At 57.9% G+C, this 20050-nt stretch overlaps 3 protein-coding genes across 22 annotated transcripts in view; 1 reads left to right on the forward strand and 2 right to left on the reverse strand.

The window, feature by feature from the left end:
• The first annotated feature begins 132 nt into the window (after positions 1-132).
• On the forward strand, positions 133-10144 carry LOC308070899 (malignant fibrous histiocytoma-amplified sequence 1 homolog). Of its 11 annotated transcripts, none has more exons than XM_080405588.1 (10): positions 133-3924; positions 4490-4781; positions 5206-5392; positions 6304-6494; positions 6580-7067; positions 8294-8643; positions 8909-9068; positions 9524-9594; positions 9691-9797; positions 10019-10144. In XM_080405588.1, the coding sequence occupies exons 1-10, from the start codon at positions 2981-2983 to the stop codon at positions 10034-10036; spliced, it is 2808 nt and encodes a 935-aa protein (XP_080261714.1). In that variant the 5' UTR covers positions 133-2980; the 3' UTR covers positions 10037-10144. The 11 variants fall into 11 exon arrangements, 9 of the variants coding, with proteins under 9 accessions (XP_080261714.1, XP_080261716.1, XP_080261713.1 ...); XM_080405590.1 differs by lacking the exon at positions 10019-10144 and having other exon boundaries at positions 6580-6852; positions 6970-7067; positions 9691-9879; XM_080405587.1 differs by lacking the exon at positions 10019-10144 and having other exon boundaries at positions 133-2339; positions 3045-3924; positions 9691-9879.
• Positions 10145-10347: 203 nt separating this feature from the next.
• Positions 10348-15912, reverse strand: IRF7 (interferon regulatory factor 7). 4 transcript variants are annotated; one of them, XM_080405606.1, is made up of 10 exons: positions 14499-15442; positions 14251-14413; positions 13217-13379; positions 13070-13137; positions 12855-12900; positions 12625-12747; positions 12161-12535; positions 11652-12032; positions 11402-11520; positions 10513-10804 (listed from the first exon to the last, which is right to left on the reverse strand). In XM_080405606.1, exons 1-10 carry the CDS (start codon positions 14519-14521, stop codon positions 10658-10660), a joined length of 1608 nt encoding a protein of 535 aa, XP_080261732.1. In that variant the 5' UTR covers positions 14522-15442; the 3' UTR covers positions 10513-10657. The 4 variants fall into 4 exon arrangements, with proteins under 4 accessions (XP_080261729.1, XP_080261730.1, XP_080261731.1 ...); XM_080405603.1 differs by lacking the exon at positions 11402-11520 and having other exon boundaries at positions 10348-10804; positions 14499-15451; XM_080405604.1 differs by lacking the exon at positions 11402-11520 and having other exon boundaries at positions 10348-10804; positions 13217-13413; positions 14251-15912.
• A 1739-nt stretch (positions 15913-17651) lies between these two features.
• SLC25A22 (solute carrier family 25 member 22) overlaps positions 17652-20050 on the reverse strand; it is a 53170-nt gene continuing 50771 nt past the window's right edge. For all 7 annotated transcript variants that reach the window (XM_080405649.1, XM_080405645.1, XM_080405647.1 and 4 more), the window contains one exon: positions 17652-19786. In XM_080405649.1, coding sequence (XP_080261775.1) covers positions 19633-19786 — 154 coding nt within the window. In that variant the 3' untranslated portion in view covers positions 17652-19632. The remainder of the gene's footprint in view (positions 19787-20050) is intronic.

The following is a 20050-nucleotide window of genomic DNA, read 5'->3' on the forward strand; positions in this document are numbered from 1 at the left end:
TCGCAGGTGTCGTTTGTTTGTCTCACAGCTGCCTTTTGCCCTGGCTGTTCTGTATGAACCTGCGCGCTTGGCTGCTGCGTAAGGAGTGCCGTGTTTTTAGAAGAGGATTGGAGTTGGATGAGTAATGGTTCCTCCTCTGCTCTAGGAGGACTGGGTTTCCTATCAAGAAGCAAAGGAGCCCAGCACACGTACTGACTTCATCTCGCTTTCTTCAAAAGCGCTCCTTGCCCGCCTGTACGGCAGCGCAGCCCATCTTTTAAGCGATCATCTGAAGTACAGTGATTAGAAATATATTCAGCACTCTTGAACCTGACCAAAAGCATCATTCCCCATCTGACCATCTGTTAGCGAGGAGGCATTTAACAGGGAAGCTGAAGAGAAAACCAGTACGTTACAGCTTAGAAACCGCCTTTCCCTGCAAGGGGAACCGAATGTGCGTGGTCTGTTGGACTAGGTGGCAGCACCACCTCTCACAGCAGGGCTTTCCCGACCTCGGGGAAGGTTCCGCTTGGCAACTGCCCTCTGAGGCTGGTCTTGCTGCTTGACTTCAAAGAGAATACAGGTGCTCTGGGATGAGTTTTGTAAAGTAAATAACTGCAGCTTGTGCTGTTTTTCCTGGCGAGCACAGGAAAACTCACAAATATACCAAGACCTTTGATCCCTTGATGGGGCTCCTAAGTTTTCAGTGAACTTTGATTTTGATTTTTTTGGTCTGCATACTATAACTCTGGCTGTAGTTTCAAGTAGCTGGTGTGGGGACTTTTTTCTTTCTCTTTTTTTAATTTAAACAAAAGAAGCTCACGTGTCAGTACATCCGGGCTGGTATAATGCTTCACTCCCATCATTTACTGTCCTGTGGAAGCATTTATGGATGAGCTCCGAGTGTTTTGGAGTTGATCTTCCTTGGCTCTGTTTGCTGCCTGAATGGAATGTAAGGGATTGATAACCTCGGACTCTCTTTGAAAATTTTGGAACAAAGGCTCACTAAGGCTGCAAAAGAATAGCTGGAAGAGAAGCTTTAGTTTTGAAGCTAAGCTTGTAGCTAGAATATATACCTAGCAGATGGGTGTGGGTTTGTGAATACGATCACTGCCGGTAGATTTTGTGGCAAAATAAAATGCAGGAACTTTTATGGCACTCTTGACACACAAGAGTGAGAGAATGTGGTCGAGGTGTGAGTACATTTAGGCTGGAAACTGGACACCTTCGGGTGTATCAGAGGAACAAATCTGGAACAACCTGCCTGCATGAGTGAAAAAGGGCAGGTGGTGTGAATAGCAAAGCTTGACCAAATAACAGAAGCAACGTCACTGTTGGCTGGGAAGACAAGGTCAATCTGTTTTCTTCTTCGGACCGATTCACTGCTTTAAATCCTTCGTGTTAGCCTTGAATTAGCAGTGAAGGTAAGAGCCTGTTGCAAGGTATATTAGGACTGCAGGTACTGTAAAGACTGTTAAATTTCAGTTACCTCTGCACCTGCCACTGCCCGGAGGAGCAATGAAGCTGACAACTACCCGCTGCACATGCTTTCCCTAGAAGTTGTGTGACAAAGAACACTGGTTCTTTCATTCTGAGTCCCATTAAAAAGAAATCCATCGACTTGTAAGCTGCCCCTTGCGAGAGGCAATGAGAAATTTACCTAAACATGCCTCTCCTGGCATGTTCTAGAAAACAGATTTTTCTAGTATCCTGTGTATATTATCTGCGTTTGGGGTTTTTTTGGTGTTTTTTTTTTTTCTTTTCTTTCTGCTTGACCCTTTTGGATCGGATGCTGCCACCTGTTTGAAGGGAGCAGGTCTTATTTATTCACCTCCTGCAGTAGGTCTGTAGTAGCAAAACATCTTGTTAGCATCCTTTCCCTCTGCAGCAGCGGTAACGCCAGAAGCCTCTTCAGCGAAGGTGGGGATGCTACTGTAAGAACCTGACTCGGGAGCTGCTTTGCCACCATCCTGGGCTTGTAGGTGACCTCCAGAGCTGCTTCCAGAACATGCCTGCGGCCCTGGTGTCTGGCCAGAGGTGCCCTGATTGCCTGGAGCCGCTCTGAGGGTGGATGGAGCAAGAGGGTGGGGAGCTCGGGGAGGCGGGGAGCGGAGCCAGAGGAGGAAGCGAAAGGGGGAGGCTGAGAGACCTGGAGGACCCAGCTGGTGGCACGCTGCAGGGCCATGGCCCAGCCCGGAGCCTGTGAGTAGCTGCTCCAGGTCAGGGCGGTGGTGGGAGCCCTTGGCCTTGTCTCTGATGGCGCTGGAGGAGAGGCCAGGCGTTTGGGAGAGGGTGAAGGTTGGCTTTGCTGCGAGCTCGTTGCATGTCCCAGCTTTAGGTGGTGATGGGGAGAACTGGTGGTAAGTCTGCCCCGAGCAGGGCGCCTTGTGCAAGGGCTGCCATGCGCTGCGTCATCTGCTGAGGAAGTGAAACGAGGGAGAAGAAAGCAAATCCGACCGTGTTTTGTCCTGTATGGTGTGATCCACAACCCACTGGTGCTCTTCTCGTCTGCAGACCTCTGCTCTAAACAACCTCCTCTGGGGATGTCCTGGGCCATCACGGAGTCTGGTCTCGTGTGCCCTGTCCTGTGTCGGATGCCACCGTCCCGGCATTGTCCCGGTGTGCCGGGGCCGGGAGCATCCCTGCAGGAGTCGCGGCTGGAGCGGGGGGGGGGGCTGCGGGAGAGGAAGTGTCTGAACGCACCAGCCCTGGCCTCGGCATTAGGAACTGCCAGTCGGGGGGCAGGCACACCTGCAGCCGAAGCTCTTTTTTTCCAGTTTTTTCGCATTTTTGCGATGCGAGCAAAGCTGTTAGTGGGATGCACGGGCTACAGGTCAGCGTCTGCTGGGCACCGTGTCTTCAGGCCCAGCCAAGTCCTCGTGCTTCGGCTTTGCTTCCCCTCCAGTGACCGCAGGAGCTGCTCAGCCAGCTCCTCTGCTTTGCCTTTGCTTCTCCTTGGTGGCCGAAATGATCCCAAAGGCGTGCAGAGCTCGAGAGAAAAATGTGGTCTGCAACCCAAAGGGTGAAATTCTCTTTTAACCCCCTTCCCTGTCCCACACGCCCAGGTCCGGGGCAGGAGGACGGCGTGCGCCAGGTGACCCTCTCCATGCAGCGGCTGCGGGTGCTGCCACCAGCGGTCCTGGGCGACCCCGCGCTGGAGAGCCTTGACCTCGACAGGAACAAGCTCAGGAGCATCGCCGGCATCTCTAAGCTTTGCAACTTGAAGAAGTTGATCCTGTCCAAGAACGAGATTGTGGACTTTCCCGATGAAATCCAGAGCCTGGTCCGTTTGGAGAAGCTCGAGCTGAATCAGAACCAAATCCGGGTCATCCCTGAGGGGGTTTTCTGCCATCTCCCCAGGCTGAAACACCTGCGGCTGAACAACAACCGTCTCAGTGCCCTCCCCAGGGACCTGGCAGCTTGTCGAGGCAGTCTCCAGTACCTCAACATCTCCAACAACCTGTTCCGGACCTTCCCCCAGCCCGTCCTGCAGCTGGCATGCTTACAGGAGCTCCACGTGCAGAACAATGCCCTCCGGCAGCTCCCCAGGGAGCTCTTCCAGGGGCAATCCCTGAAAATGGTCAAGGCCAGTGGGAACCCGCTCCGGGAGCCACCCAGTGAAGTGTGCGCCGGTGGCATCCAGCAAATCCAGAATTACTTCAACCAGCTTCAACACAGTTCAGGGCAGGAGGACAAGAGGGTCAAGACCATGTTCCTGGGGGCCTCACTGGCAGGGAAGTCCACCATCTGCCAAAGCCTGAAGCAAGGGCAAACCAAACTGGTGCCCAAGGAAGAGCGAACGGTTGGGATAGAGATCAGTGAGTTCCAGATCGAGGACTTCACGTTTCTCTTCTGGGACTTTGCCGGCCAGCTGGAGTACTACATGACTCACCACGTGTTCATCACGCCACAGGCGCTTGTCATCCTCGTCATCAACCTCCACATGTAAGTGCTGAGCTGGTCTGGATTCACAGTGGAGTGGGAGAACAAAAAAAGGGTTCACACCATTTCCATCCATGCCTGCTCTTCTCACCGCCGGAGGAGCTAGCTCTCCCTCTCCCCCTTGTTGCACATCACTCTTTTAATTAAGCAACTGGATCTGCCATGACCTTGCCAAAGCCCTCTGTTTTGAGGGGTTAGATGAGCACTGACTCCTTATGTGACAATTGATCCCTGATCCCTCTGCTTCCTGCCTTGGAGATACCTTGGCGAGCCCTCCTGTATCTTGTGCTGCTCCCTGAACATGGAGAGAGCGTCAGGCTTTGCGGTACAGAGGGGTGCTCCCACCCAAGCAGGGATGGACTCTGCTAGACCCCATAGCTATCACTGGCTTAGCTTAAGGATGGGCAACCGAAGGATGAGAGTGGATATGGCCCACGCCAGCTTAGGAGATCTGAGCTCTTCCCCAGTAAGCCCCTGCACCAGGGTGAGTGGTCAGGCCTGTGCTGGTGCAAGTTGGCTGGAGGCCCACAGGGTTAGACGTGAATTTGGCACTTCTCTTCCTCCCCAGGTACCAAATTACTGACCAGTCTTTCAAGGAGCTCGTTGGTTTCTGGATCAACAACTTGTTCATGCGAGTCCCCAACTCGGTGGTGCTTCCCGTGGGCACCCACGTGGACTGCTGCCGGGAGGAGGAGGTGGAGGAGAAGAGGCGTGATATCATGGCCAAGATCACGGCCATGCTGGTGGAGCGAAAAAGCAACCTCGCTCACTTCATCGACAACCTGGAGGGCAGCGAGGAGCCCAAGTTTTATGTGGACCAGTGGGAGAGGCTGAAGGAGATGGAGAGCCACACGTTAACTGTAGGGCTGAGATGCTCGTGGTTCCTTGCTGTCTGTGGCCATTCCGTTGGCACTGGCAGCCCAACATGCTACTGGCAACGGTGACCTGGTGCTAATGCATCAGATCGCTGCTTGCAGCTGCTCCCTAGGGCTGGGGTGGGCACAGTAACCCCTGGCTGTGACCTGCTGGGTCCTTGTCCCTGCGCGGTGATGGGCATCTCCCCCTGTGGCTTGTAGCAAGTGCCTGGGGAGGGGTGTGAGGGGGCACTTACCATCCCCAGGTGATTTCCCAGACACTGCCGCAGAGCAAAGGCGTGACGGAAGGGCTGCCTGAAGCGGTGCCAGTGGTGTGTCCCAGCCTTGGTGACCTCCTTGGCATCGGGTCCCTCCTTTCCCTCTCAGGCTATGGCCGTGCTTTTGCAGGTGTGTCCTTCCTCTCTTCCAGATCTTACACTTAGTTGCTGTCAACTGCACAGATCACAGTGACATCAAAAAGCTTGAGGCCACTATCCTGGAGCATGTGAAGAAGGAGGAGCTCTTCCCTGAGGTTGTCCGAGTGCTACCGCCCGTCTACCGGCAGGTGGAAGCTGCCATCGTCGCTATCGCGCAGAGCGAGGAGATGGCGGGCCATGGTGAGTGGTCCATCACCCCCACATCCATCACCTTCCTGGGAGGACCCCCTGCCCTGCAGCTGGGACGGGCTCCCAGTGCTTGCTTGTACCTCCTAGCCCTGCTCACGGGGTCGGGGGTCACTGCTGAAGACCTTGGGCTGTCATCACTGGAGCATTAATTACTGCAACCCGGCTCCGTCGTTAGAAGCAGCTGCTCCTGGGGCAGGTGCCTCGGGAAAAGCGTGGGGAAAGGCCGTGTGCCCTCGCCAGGAGGTTCTGCCAGCACCTCCCAGCCTGGGGCTGGGGCACCCGGCGCCGGCCACCTCGGCTGGTTTGTTTCTTTCCAGTAACATCTTTTCTCCCCTCCGCCCCGTGCAAGCAGCTACAAGGTGTTGCAGGAAGGAGCTCCGCTGCTTTAACGCTTCTCTGTGGGTTTCCAAACCTACTTCCTCACCACACGTAATGGTCCCTCCCCCTCCCTAGCACCTGGCATCCTCTCTGGCTCCCCTGGCTGGTGTAGGGTGAGAGGGTGAGGAGCAAATGCTTTTGTCCTGTGGAGATAAGCCAGGTGGTGTTGCCTGTCGTGCTGCACCACTAAATGACAATCTGAGGTGTAACTGGCAATCGGAGGTTTTCTGGCTGGGATCAGCCCTGCTGTCTCAAACAAGGCTAAAAACCCTTATTAGCCACCTTTCTCAGATGCTCCGCTGAGGTCCTGGCAGGCTGCTGGTGCTGCTGAGGCGAGGCAGGACCGTGGGAGCTCCAGGGTGGTAGCGAGACAGCTGGGGATGGGTAAAGCCACTGAGCATCGTGCTGGTCCCAGCTGCTTCCCCAGGGATGGCACGGGTGGCACTGGGTGCTGCTGGTGCGTGTTGGCCCTCTAAAGCATCTGCCTTGGAAGGTCGGTGCTGAGCTCCCGCGTCTCCCTCTAGGCATGATGGACTTCCAGTACCTGCTCAGCAAACTCTCCCAGCATGAGAGCCTGGCCAGCCTGGGCAGGGAGCTGCTCCAGGACATTTTGCGGTACCTCCACCGCATCGGGCTTCTTGTGTGGTATGAGGAAATCAAGCACCTGGAAAGCACCGTTTTTCTCCAGCCTACCTTCCTAATAACGATGTTCAAGGTGAGCTCGAGGATCAGGACCCACCTTCTCTGCAGCTTTGCTGGGCTCCTCTCACTGCTGCCTCTTCCCTCCTCCTCCCAAGCAGCTCCTGGTGCGGTACCGCCTGGTCCAGCAGCTGGAGAGCATCTCTGTGGACACGCTGATTGGGGAGCACGCCACCATCAGAGACAGGTCCAACTGGGTGTGGACCTTCAAGTCAAAGGCAATGTTGTGCCACCGAGCCGTGCGTGCCTTGGTGAAGCACCAGCTCTTTTCCGAAGGGATGCAGGATGTCTTTGAGGAAATTATGGGACACGGGCCTCACAGAGGGAGAGGGAAGCTCTTCAGCCTCCTGGAGCACTTTGAGCTCTGCCTGGAGGTGAGGCACACCAAAGCACTCAACCCCCAGGCCAGTGAGTTTGTGCCCGGGAAGCCATGGGAGACAACGCAGGGCTGCGACGAGTCCTGGTACTTATTCCCAACCTACCTGAACCAGACCCAAGAGGTCTCTGAGGTGTGGGGAGGAGACCACCCCGAGGACCTCCACATCCGTGCCTACTTCTCGCCTGAGATACCGGAGGGTTTCTTCCAGAGGTGAGCAGTGGTTCCAGCCCGTGGTTAGGTCGCAGGGCTCAGGGTTGGCGCGGTGCCCGTATGGCTCTCGGCAAGCCTGTGGCTGCGGAGACCGCATCAGCTGAGGGTGAGCCTGGGACTCAGGGGACCGAGGTGGCTTCTCAGCTCCGCCAGAGACGTGTGGAGCCCTGGATGAACCATTCCGATGGTGGCAGCCTGGAGGTGAGCAAGGACTGTGCTCCTCCTGGTTCACCTGTCATCTGGGGCGGGTTTGGGCTGTAGCCTGTGCCCACCCAGGCACTCAGAGGTCTCCCAGTCCCACCTGAGCATGGTCTGGTTTCTACAGGCACTGGGACTGTCCCAGTTCCTGGAGAGTCTCCTGTCCTTGGCGGGTTCTTGATGTGTGTCCAGAGTTTTATCTGATGCTGTCATGGTTTAACCCCAGCCCCACGCAGCTGCTTGCTCATTTCCCCCTAGTGGGACGGGGGAAGAGAATTGGAAGGGTGAAAGTGAGAAAACTCATGGGCTGAGATAAGAACAGTTTAATAATTGAAATGAAATAGTAATAGTAGTAATAACGGTAATAGTAGTAATAACGGTAATAGTAGTAATAACGGTAATAGTAACGAAAAGGAGACTAACAAAGAGAGAGAGAAGTAGAACCCCAGACAAACAAGTGATGCAAATGAAAAACAACAGCTCAGCGCCCAGCGGCCAGCCCGTTCCTGAGCAGTGGCCCCCCGCCCCCCCGCCAGCTTTCCCCTCGTTTACATGCCGAGCACGATGGCATACGGCACGGAAAATCCCTTGGGCCAGCTGGGGTCAGCTGTCCTGGCCATGTCCCCTCCCAGCTCCTTGTGCCCCCAGCCTCCTCACTGGCGGGGCAGCGTGAGAAGCTGAAAAGCCCTTGACTTAGGGTAAGCGCTGCTCAGCGACAACAAAAACCATCAGGGTGTCAGCAACATTACCCTCACCCCAAACCCACAGCACTGCGCCAGCCAGGGAGAAAACTAACCCAGCCCAGCCCAAAGCCGGGACAGATGGCCAGCTCGGGAACAGCTGGTGGCTTAAGGGGCTGCTCCTGCTGCCTGAGCTTTCCGCAGGGCAGGGTCCTCCTTCGGCTGCCCCTGATCCCGCTGAAATTGGCTTTATGTCCCTCAAGCCCACCCGGTGCCAAGCTTCCTCTGTCCCAGTGTTAGAGATAAGCGGGGAGGAGGGTGTGAAGGCCGTGGGCGCTCTCCTTGCAGGTTCCTGGTGAAGGCTTGCTCCTTCTACTCCACACACTGGGTGGCCAAAGTGACTTGCCTGCTCGTATGCAACGGCAGAGCTCTGCTCATCAAAGAGAACAACCAGAGGGCCTACAGCTACCTGGAGCTCCGGTGCAGAAAGCCGGCAGGAAGGACAGGTGAGGGTCCCTGGTTCTTATTTCATGACTCCAGAACACACGTTGCTCCTCGGGTCCCCCTGCCACCTCCACCCCTCTTGGCGGAGCTCCCCAGAAGCCTCTGCCACGTGTCCTACTCTGGCCAGGGTCCGCCAGCAATTCTGTTAAAGATCTCCTCGTTCTCCGTGCAACCCAGTCAGGGTTCCTCTCAAGGTATCACATCAAAGCGGGAAGTCAAGTTTTCAGTCTTCTCATGGAGCAAATGGGCCACCCTCCCCCATCCAGCCTCCCGCGGGGGCTCCAAGCCATAAGCAGAAGGGCCCCGCGAGCTGGGCAGCTCTGCCAACGCACCTCTGAATTCCCCTTGAAGGCTGATGGGCCTCGGTTACCTGGAGAAACTGAGCTGCTCCCACCATCGCCTGGGCTGCCCTGGCTGGGCGGCTGTGAGCAAGCACCATGTTCTCCTTTTGCCTGGAAGGTTTCCAGTTTGCCTGGGACTTCCTGGTGGCCGCCGTGTTCATCGTCCAGAAGCTGGCTGAGGCATGGCCGGGGCTGCACGTGTGTGTGAAGACCCCTTGCCGAACAGCCGGCTGCCCCGCGGAGCTCATCTGGCCAGACATGGATGGCACAAACACCACGTACGTACGCGCCGTGCCCCGCCGAGCCGGGGGCTGGTGGGTACCGCGCTGCTGCTGGGGATGCTCGGCTGCCAAAAGCCACGTGCAATGAGTTGCAAAACTCACCAGGCACCGCGCTGGCCTTCTCCTGACCGTAGCAGCCCGTGTCCCGCGTGGGGTCAGCCTCTACTTGTGTGGGAAAGTACTTTTGAGTGTGGGAAGAGAGGTGAAAAAGGGGGGATTCTGGGCCTGGGCACGGTGCTGACGGTGCTGGCCAGGTGCCCCCACATCCTCTGTTCCCCGAAGAGCTGGAGGTGCTCAGCTGGCACCTGGGAGGGCAGCAGCCATCCCACCAACGGCAGGACCCCAGGTCAGGGGGGAGAGATGGAGCCTTTTCCATCACGTTGGCATCGTCTTCCACGAGGGGTGCTGAGGGCAGCTCCTGCTCCTCCTTCTTGGGGCTTTCTCCTCCACAGGACCAAGGAAGATGTTAAAACCTGCGGGACATGTGGGCACCGCTTCGGCGCGGAGCTGCTCCTGCCCAAAGGTGAGCCCGCAGCTCCTGGGCTGGCGCTGGAGGAGGGCTGGGGGTTCGTGGAGCTGAGGTGCTGATGGTGCCGCCCCCCCCCCCCCCCCCGCCCAGTGCCCAGGCCACCAGAGCAGCCCCCAGCACAGCCCTCTGCTCACTACTACGTGACAAGCTACGGGACCACCACCTTCGGGTCCAGCAGCATCCACGTCAGTCAGCAGGTAAGGAGGCTGCCACCTCCCTGGGGGAGACCCCAGGGTCCCATGCTGGTGGCCAAGCTTGTCCTCTCCCCTCGCTTCTGAAAGGAGGAGAATTCCAGCCCGGGGAGGGGACACCCCCTCCCCCCATGGTGACCATGCTCCTCCCCACGATCCCACCACCTCTGCCCCTTGGAGCTGAGCGCTGGGTGCTTTGTGTTGGAGTTACTGCCTTATTTTTCCAGAACATCTCAAGCGAGTAGCTCGGGGCCAGCGGGGAGGCACTCGCCAAAGTTATTTTTGTTTAGCCGAAGCCCAGCTGACCTCAACATGCTTTGCTTCCAAGTCGTGTTTGCAGCCTTAAAGCATGGAAATAAATGCATCCATAAACGCATCCCTGCACGCGTGGGAAGCCACCTCATTTACACGGAGATAATGGGGAGAAGGCGCTGACGGGCACTCCAGTATGACCCACTGCCAGCAGTGGCTTTACTGGGACAAGGCTGGCCACGGACCCCTATGGGTTTGGGGGATGGTGGGGGGTGAAGGTCTCAGACTGCCAGCAGGGCCAGACCTCTAAGCAACATAAACAAGCAGGAAGCACCTTTCCATACATAATATATTTAAGCTTAGAGAACTTAAGAAAATAAATCTGTAAATGACCACGCTCCACCAAAAACACACGTTAGCAGCTGATGGAGGGGAAAAGCAAGGTGTTGGCTCTGGGATCAGCCACCGAAGCTGTCCTTGGAAAATCCCCACCGTAGGCATCCCCCCACAGTGCTCCTGGGGGGACGCAGGTTTGCACGGCCCGTGGTGCCTGGTGGTCCCCCACCAGCTGATGCCTGTCCTGGGGGGGGCCCGGGGAGCAGGGGGGGTGGGGGTCAGTCTATCTGCATGTTGCACTGCTCGATGAGCTCGAAGAGGCTGAAGGAGTCGGAGAGCTGCAGGCTGATGGTGCCGCTGTCGAGGGAGGAGGCTCCCTCCCGCAGCACCTGCTCGTACCAGTGCTCGCAGAACTTGGGCACCAGCTGCAGCAGCAACGCAGCAGGGTTAGGGGCAGGGGTAGGGGCAGCTGTAGTGTCCTGCACGGCCCCGTCCTCCTGGAGTGGAGGAAGGAGGTGTGCAGGGCACCCTGCCTCTCCCCCAGCCCCTAGGGTCCCCACCCCGGGGCAGCTGCCTCCCCCATTTCCCCTGCTCCCCATGGGTCTCCCTCCCTGGACTCCTCCATCTCCCCTGGTCTCCAAGGGCGTCCCTCCCCCCGTCACTCAGTTCCTCCATCTCTCCCAGCCCCCAAGGTATTCCCTGCTTGGTCACTCAGACCCCCATCTCCCCTGGATGCTGATGGTCCCTGTCCCAGGAGCCTGAGGGACCCCCCCATCCCCTAGACCCCGAGGGTCCCCCTCCTTGGGCTCCCAGGCCCCCCGTTCCCCTGGTCCCCAAGGGTCCCCCTCCTTGGGTACCCAGCCCCCTACCTCCCCTGGACACCGAGGGCCCCCTCCCAGCAGCCTGAAGAACCCCCCTGTCCCTTAGACACCCAGGGTCCCCCTCCCCAGCCCCCCCACCTCCCCCGGGCCCCAAGAGTCTCTCTCTCCCAGGGTGGGGGGTGGGGGTGTTGCCCCCCACACCTTGACCAGGATGAGCCTGGACTCCTTGGGCCTGGCCCTGGAGAAGGACTGCCCAAAGCAGAGGTAGATGGTGAAGTCAGGGGAGCGCTTCCTTTGGCCGTTGCGGAAGTCCCTTAGCTCTGCGAGGGGACACGGGGCTCAGTTTTGGGGTGAGCCCAGGGGAGACAGGGTTCAGCTGCTTGTATCATCCTGGACTTGGCGCCCAAGAGCCCCAACAACCGGGACGGGGGGAGCGGAGACCCCTACCCACCTGTGCAAAACTTATTGAAGTCAAAGATGGGGATTTCCTGGTCTCGGCAGAGCAGGTTGGAGGGGGGATCCTCGGGACCCTCCAGCTGCTGGGACAGCGCCCAGAAGATCTTGCACTTCTTCAGGCGGGTGGCGAAGAGCTTGCGGGCGCGTTGCTCCAGCTGCAGCCCCACGCAGCCCAGCAGCTCCTCGGTGAAGCGCCGCTGCTTGTCATCGGCCAGCTTGGAGGGGCTGGGGAAGCCCACCCGGTGGCCGGGGCGCAGGACCAGCGCCGGGTCGGAGGGCTGGTACAGCAGCAGGCACTGCCGGCCCCTCACCTCCTCCTGGTGGAAGAGCTTCCCCCGGTAGTAGATGCTGACATCCAGGATGGGGACGTTGCCGTCTGCACAGGGCAGCCATCAGCAGCCACATCCCCCGAACCCAAGCGCTCCCCCTCCCCCAAATACCCCCTGAGCGTTAATAACTATTAACAATAATTATTTATAGCTATTAAGAATTAAGAGCCCTCACCTGTGCTATCCTCCAGCGGCGCTGGCACTGGGTTGGTGGCAGGGATGAAGGGCACTGCCTCTCCTGGGGGTGGCTCAGGGACTGTGGCCTCCGGCGGGTGCGCTGGCATCGCCATTTGGGGTGCAGCGGGGTGCCGGTCGCTTTGGTTGGGAGAGGCCTCTTCCCACCCCATTAGGGCACTCTCATACCTGGGGCTGCATCCTGCCCCACAGCACCCACCTTGCTCCCCTAGCAGCATGGGGTCCGGGGGGCTGCAGGCACCCAAGAGGGGCTGCTCCATGGACACCCAGTCCTGAACTGCCGGTGGGGTGAGTGAGTCGTCCTGGCCAGGGCCTGGGAGAGGCTGGAGCAGGGTGTCCTGGTGGGGGGCGTCCCCTGCGGAGAAATCACCGGTGGGAAGGGGCTGGGGTCACCCACCCCCTGGGGTCACCCACCCTGCACACCAGGAGTGGGGCTGGTCTCACCTGCAGGTGGCCAGGACGAGGTCAGCGTGCCGAAGTCGTGGGGGGAGATGTTGCAATTCTTCAGCACCCACTGCAGCACCTCCATGTCCTCCAGCAGCGGGGACGGGGTGGGAGCAGCAGTGCCTGGGGGGCACAGCAGGCGGGAGGGCTCACAACCCCCAAACCAGCCCTGGCTGAGCCTACTGGGATGTGCCCCCCCCCCCAACAAATATTGGGGGGCCAGCACTTACCTGGGGGAGTGATTTCTGGGGCCACGTCTAGGGGGGCGAGCACCAGCTGCGAAGGGAAGTGGGGTGAGGTCTTACCGCGTGGGTGGGGGGCACGCCGCCCCCCCGTTGCCCCATGTTTTGGCAAGGTGCTGGGCTCCAGCTCAGCAGCCCCCCCAGGCCCGGGGGGCACAGCGGCTGAGCAGCGGCCGTGGGGACCCCCCAGCCCACCCCGTTACCCGCGACTGCTGCTCCGCTGCAGGATCGGGGCTGCCGAAGTCTCCCTCCTCGCTGGGGCAGAGGGCGGCTGGAAGGAGAGCGGGGTCAGGGGGTGCCTCGAGGTGGCCCCCACCACCCCAACCACAGCCCCCCCCAAGTCACCTCACCTGGGGTGATGGCGAAGACCTTGTGCGGGTCATCGCCGCTCTTGGAATTGTCCTCCAGCAGCTCGAACATGTGGGTGCTCCGCAGGGCGCAGCGGAAGTTGGTCTTCCATTTGGCGGGGTCCTCGGGGGACCCCTCGTACCTCCCGCTCACCTGCGCCCAGGCCTGGGGGGTGCGGGCGTGCGTGAGCACAGGGACCCTGGCTCCGTGAGCGTGGAGGTGTCAGGGATGCGCGGTCTGCTGCCCAAGTCCCACGTCCCACCCATCTCGATGACCTCAAGCTGCTGCTGGTCACCCCCTGTCCCACCCACCTTGAAGACCTCAAGCTCACCCCTAGTGACCCCTTTCCCACCCACCCTGAAGACCTCCAGGTCACCACTGGTGACCTCCTTCCCACCCACCTTGAAGAGCTCAAGCTTGCCCCTGCTCACCCCTCATCCTACCCACCTTGAACGCCTTCAGGTCACCACTGGTGACACCCATCACACCCACTTTGATACATCTTCACATAAACGCTGGTGACACCCATCGCACCCACCTTGATACATCTTCACATCACCACTGGTGACACCCATCCCACCCACCTTGAACACCTCCAGGTCACCACTCGTGACACCCATCCCACCCATCTTGAACACCTTGAGCTTGCCCTGGTGACCCCTACCCCACCCACCTTGATACGTCTTCACATCACCACTGGTGACCTCTCATCCCACCCACCTTGAAGCCCTTGAGCTTGCCCCAGGTGATCCCCTTCCCACCTACCCTGAAGACCTCCAGGTCACCACTGGTGACCTCCTTCCCACCCACCTTGAAGAGCTCAAGCTTGCCCCTGCTCACCCCTCATCCTACCCACCTTGAACACCTCCAGGTCGCCGCTGGTGACATCCATCCCACCCACCCTGAACACCTCCAGGTCGCTGCTGGTGACCCCTACCCCACCCACCCTGAACACCTCCAGGTCGCCGCTGGTGACATCCATCCCACCCACCCTGCACACCTCCAGGTCTCTGCTGGTGACCCCTACCCCACCCACCCTGAACACCTCCAGGTCGCTGCTGGTGACATCCCTCCTGGCGTTGTGCTTCCAGGGGACGCGGAAGGCCCTGCGCTCCGCGTTGATCCAGCGCAGCCCGCGGTAGCTGCCGCTGTCGATGGCTCGCACCAGCCAGGGCCCGAACCGCAGCTTCTGGGCCTCCCTGGGGACACGGGGCCGTCACGGGGGGGGCCACCGGGGCCGCTTGGGGACGGCGACCCTTAGGGGGGTGCCAGGGTGCTGCTTACCCCTCGCTGTTGAGTGCTGCCATGGCGCCACGGCCGCTCCTGCCGCCACTCGCTTTTATCTGCCAGCTCCCGGGTTCCTGGAAACTACGTCACCCTTCCGAAAGTGAAAGTGTCTCTGAGGCCACCCCTTCCCATCCCATCGCGAGGGGAGTGACGCGGGCTGGACCCCAGTGCTGCGCCGGGGAGGGGATGCTGTGTCCCCGGTGTCCGCTGCCTGGCCCACCCCGGGGGGCTGGCGGCGGTGCTGCCCCCTCCCCAGATCCATCCGAATTACAAAACCCAAACAACCAAACAAACAAAACGAAACCCCAGGTTTAAATGCTGCCCGGTGCTGCGCCCCGCTGGGCAACCCACAGGATCGGGCCCCCAGCTGGGGGCGAAGCGCTGGTGACCCCACACTGGGGATGCTGCCAGGGATGCTGCCCGGGGGGATGCTGCAGCCCCAGAGATGCTGGTGCGGGGTGGCTGCACCCCCCCAGCTCAACCCCACACGTCTGCAAAGAGCAAGCAGGAGCACCCCAACCCCCTCGGGCTCACCCCAAAAGGCAGCTGCACCCACGGGCTGTCGGGGCTTTCCAGGGTGCGTGGGTGGCACAGCGTGGGCACGCAGGGCTCAGCCTCCGGGCTGGAAACTCCCTTTTTTATCCTATTGATTTTAATTCTCCTTCTTTCAGGCTGCCTGGTGTCAGTGCTGTAAGGGCACAGCTGTAAAAAAAAAATTAAAAATTAAAAGGAGAAGCCAGGAGGGCAGTGGGCGCTGGCTGCGCGCCCCGGGCCCAGGAGCCGGTTTTCCCGGCGCTCCCTTTTCCCGTCGAGCCGTGGGCTGGCACCGACCAGCTCCTGCCTTTGCTGGTGGAACCAGGTGGTGCTGGGGCTGGTGCTGGGGCTGGTGCTGGGGCACCCAGCCACCCTCAGCCTGCACAGGACTGGGGCCGGGAGCTGCTGGCACAAGGAGGCTGCTGGGGATGCTCAGTGGGTACCACGAGCATCTCCGGCATCTCTGGCACTGTGCCCGGCACGGCGGCGTGAGGGGCTTATGCCACTAAAGATGGGGGAGGGGAGGAAGGAAATCAAGTTGCGCATCACCCCGCCCTGCGTGCATCAGGGCTGGCACCACCTTTGCCAAGGGGGGAGCCCGGGGGGGGCCCCACGGGTCATGCCAGGCCCCAAAAGCGAGGGGGGAGTGGGGTCCCGGTGGCCAGCGCACGCGGCAGCACGTCCCCCCCACCCCAGAAAGGGGAAGCAGCGCCCAGCCGGGGCTACAGCTGGTTTCCAGTAACAGGGGAATGGAAAGTCGCTGGGCGCCTGGGACCCCTGCGGTGCCCGTTACGCGATTTCTGCCCCAAATTAAGAGGAAAAATCAGCAAATAACCGCAGGAGGCAGGTCACGCCCCCCAGGCGCTCGCCCCCGCCGCTCTTCCCTGGGGCTGCGGGAAGCAAAGTCAGCGCCGAGACCCGCGGGGCTCTCACCCGCCGGTGTCACCCGAGGAGCAGAGGGGGGGGCGGCAGGGCTGAAGCAGGGGGGTCCTGCCTCTTCCCGCCGGCACTTCTTGCTTTCGAGGATATTTCCCCTTCTCCCCCGGAACAACTTCTGGCTATGTGGTTTTCCAAGTGCCTTTTCTCCCCCCAGGAAATTTCCTCCCTCTTTCCTACAAAATGCCCCTGTTGCTTTCCAGGAAATTTCCCCATTGATTTGCAGGGTATTATTTCCCACCCATTGCTTTCCAGGAAGTTCTTCCCTTGCTTCCTCAGAAATTTGTTGCTTTCTAGAGCCCTCCATTTCTTTCTAGGAATTTTCTCTCTGCTTAGAGGATTTCCATTGCTTTCTAGGAAGTTTCCCTAAGGCTGTTGCTCCTTAGGAAGCAAGACATTATTTCCCAAAACTCATTCTCCCTGTCTAGGAAATTTCCCTTTTGGTTTCCAACAGAAATTTCCACCAGAGGGGAAATTTCCCCTCTAGAAAATCATCACCGTTGCTTGCCTAAGAAACATCACTTTTGCTTTTTACAAATTTCCCTGGCATTTGAGGAAATTTCCTCCTTGCTTTCTAGAAATTCCCCTTTGATTTCTAGACTATCCCCTCTGTGTCCTTCTAGGAAGTTCCTGGTGCTTTCTATAAATTTCCAGAATACTCTCCCTTTGCTTTTGAGGAATTCCACTTAGTGCTCCCAAGGAAATTCCTACACTGTCTTGCAGTAAAATTCCCCTTTATTTTCCAGGATATTTTACTGTAGCTTTCTAGGATGGTTTCCCTTGGCTTTCCAAGAATTCCTCTATTAGTTTCTGGGAAATTTCCCTTTACTTTGTAGGAACTTCCTCCCAGGGCTTTAGGAAATTTCCTCATTGCATTCCAGGAAATTCCACCAGCGCAAACGGACCCAACCCAGCCAAACCCATGACAAGGGCATACGAAGCCCAAACTGGAGCCCCAGGAGCTGCGGCCAGGGCAGGAGCAAGGGGACCTGGGGCGGGGGAGGACCCTGTGCCAGGACCAGGCAGGACGCACAAGGAGTTGACCCCACGCTGGCCACTGTCCCCTGCCCCAGGGACAAGCGGCACCTGCCAGGAGAGGAGCAGAGGTGTGTTTCCCCAAGTGTATTTACTGACTTTCAGCTCTCGATATCGCAATCAATGCTTAGAGGTTTCTGTTAATTAATCACAAATTAAGTCCCATTTTGCACCTTTTTGGTTGTGGGTTTGTTTGTTTGTTTTTTTCCCCCTGGCCAGCAGCACCCTGCCTACCTTGGGGGGTCCTGTGAGGCCACAGTCACTATCCCCTGCCACCCCCCATGTTGTCCTGTCTCAGGGACATGTCCCAGCAGCTAAAAGCCCCGTGCAGGTCACCGGCTCCAGCAGCCTGCAAGAAGAGCTGGGGATTCCAGTAGGCAGTCAGTGTTACAAAGAGGTTTTTAAAAGCATCCAGAAGGACACGGAGAGCTTTCCCCAAACCTCAGCCCTTCGCCGCACCGACTTTTCTGCCACAGGTAACCCCACAACACAAACCTGCACCCCCCTGCAGCCACAAGTCACCCAGCAGGCAGAAGGGCAAGCAGAGCCCCCCCCCACTTTTACTGGCAAGGTTTCTTTTGTGATCCTTGTAGATCACGAAGCAGCAAGGAACAGGGCACCTTAAAAAATAAAATAACGATAAAAAAAAAAAAGAATCTTTCTCTTTTAATCCACCCAAGGGAAATCCAGAGCAAGAGCAGCATCACAGCACTACACACAGCACAGACATCTATCATCATCTTTGCACAGATTCCTTCCCAGATACACGGAGAAGTCATAAAGAGAAAAATAAAGAAAATTATTCACGTAGGCCAAGTGACAAGTAACAAACCAGCCAATGAACAACTTTTCCAAAGAGAGAAATGATGCATCAGAAAGGCCCTCAACATACAGGTTTTGCAAAAACTGAACCCAAGACCATTGAAACAGAGGCAGTTTTCTTTTAAACATTAAAAACAGGGATTTTTTTTTTAAATTAATTTAAATATACATTTGAAACACAAACACCAAGCAAGCGCCTGGAGAAGAAAGTGAAAAGAAGGAATGAAAAGTTAACTCGACCAGTTTAATTTAAACACCAAAGTTGGATGGATTGCACCAAATGGAATAAATAATGGAGAAGATCACGCTGGGTGGGTAGATCTGACGCTTACGATCATTAAACTAGGATTAATTACACAGCTCCAGAGCGCACTGAACGAGGAAGTCCTCTGACAAGTGACATGAGCTGGGGCAGCGTCCCTTTGACAGAGCAGGCTGTAGGTGTGGATGTGCCACCCAGCGACGATCACCCACCCAAGGAGCAAACAGGATGACGAGCTTTCGTGAGCCAGGGGACCCAACCCCATCGTCACGTGCACGCAACCAGCTCCTCGCTCAGGGTGCGGCAGCCCTCCGCCTCTTCGAGGCTGGCTGGCACCAAACATGCCCAAGTCAAACAGCAAAGCACAACCAGACCTCGTGTTTTCACCTTGCACGGTGAGCACACAGGTGCAGCATTTCTAGCATGGCTCTCCACGGTTGGGCACCGCAGACGCGGAGCAGGTACTTCCTTTAACGCACCTGGGGCCAGGCTGGGAAAAAAATAATAATAAAATCAGCTAATCTACACCTGCAGCCACCGCTTTATCACCCCCAGGGTGGGCAGGCTGAAGGAATGTAAGTGGTTTCTTGTTGTTTGGTTTTCCCTCCCCGCATCCCCTACATAAAAGAAAAACCAAAACCAGCCCCCCTCCCCCCCAACCAAAAATAACTTGATCCCAAGTTCTTCTCCCTCCCCTGCCTGCAGCCAAGCAGGGAAGCACCTTCGGACATTTGTGTGATCCCACAGACATGTTCCCTACAGAGCAGACTCGCGTCTCTGCGCCTCACCTGGATGTGCCTGTGACATCTCGTTAGGAGGGACATCCCTTTGCTTTAAAACAAAAATTATTACAAAAATCAATAGTAACCATCCCTTTCCCTTCCTCCGATCTCCAAGAACTTCATCTAAGTCCAACTCCTTTTTGAGAAAGGGAGAAGGGAGGGGTGAAGGTTTCTGGGCCAAGGGACTTGCCGGATTCCAGCATCCCCCCTCACCACCCCCCCTGGCAGCGAGGAGACGAGCCCCCTTTGCGCAGCGCCCGCTCTCGACCTGGGGCCAGCAGAGCCAAGGAGGGGCTGAGGGGACACAGCGGCCCCTCCAGCTCCTCCTCAGATAGCTGGCAGCTCCAGGAAGGAAGAGGGGGACTGGGGCGGGTGAGGGTTCAGGTTAGTTCTTTCCCATCCCTCTTCCTCCCCAAGGCTCAGAGGAGACTTCTGGGTCTGCAAGCCCAGTCTGTGCTTACCAGTGTCCTTAAGAATGACAATTTAAAAAAAAAAAAAAAAAAAAAAAAAGGAAAAAAAAAAAAAAGATATGCATAATTAGGTATTGTCCGTGGAAGGAGCGGGAGGGGGCAGGTTCCAGACCAAGACAGAAAAGGGACATTCTCCCTTCCCGCATTTGCTCGCCTGGAGACCACATCCCCTCGGATTCCCTGCACGAACCCTTTGTGCTGTTGCTCTGACATCAATCGACATGGATGATGGACACGGGGATGAATTCAGCGCTGCGGAGGGCGGGAGGGCACACGCAGGCACGCCAGGGCTAGGCCCGGTGCTTGGGGAGCATGTCCAGCAGAAACTCTGCGATGCCGAGGAAGTAGACGACTTGTGCGATGCCGAAGAGAGGAGCAATGACCAGGGCTCGGCAGTACGCCCCTTTCAGGAAGGCTGTGGGCCCTTCCTTCTGCCAGATCTTCCTGGGGAGAAATGGCACAGCCAGGTAAGTGTCCATCCCACCGCTCCACCACGCCAGCACAGCCTCTGGCCATGCCCCGGCTTTCTGCCTCCCTCCAGAAACTAAACCCCAGGGCTGGCACTGCCTCCACAGATCATCCTCCCTACGCTCTGCGAACGGCCGTGCGGGAACAGGTCCCATCCTGACGTCTGGCCAGGGGCAGGAGCATCTCTCTGGGTCTGGAGGTGCAGCTCAGGCAACCCTGTGCTTGCATCCAGAGGTCCCC

Source organism: Falco punctatus, assembly GCF_963210335.1.
Source record: "Falco punctatus genome assembly, chromosome: 10".
NCBI classification, from domain to species: Eukaryota; Metazoa; Chordata; class Aves; order Falconiformes; family Falconidae; genus Falco; species Falco punctatus.

Coding starts and splice junctions, on each gene's coding strand:
- IRF7 (XM_080405603.1), bottom strand. CDS start 14,521: ATGGCAGCACTCAACAGCGAGGG. Junction 13,380..14,250: donor GCGACCTGGAGGTGTTCAGG/GTGGGTGGGGTA, acceptor CGCACCCCCCAG/GCCTGGGCGCAGGTGAGCGG. Junction 12,536..12,624: donor CTCGTCCTGGCCACCTGCAG/GTGAGACCAGCC, acceptor ATTTCTCCGCAG/GGGACGCCCCCCACCAGGAC.
- LOC308070899 (XM_080405584.1), top strand. CDS start 2,981: ATGTGGTCTGCAACCCAAAGGGTGAAATTCTCTTTTAACCCCCTTCCC. Junction 5,393..6,303: donor CGAGGAGATGGCGGGCCATG/GTGAGTGGTCCA, acceptor GTCTCCCTCTAG/GCATGATGGACTTCCAGTAC. Junction 6,495..6,579: donor TCCTAATAACGATGTTCAAG/GTGAGCTCGAGG, acceptor CCTCCCAAGCAG/CTCCTGGTGCGGTACCGCCT.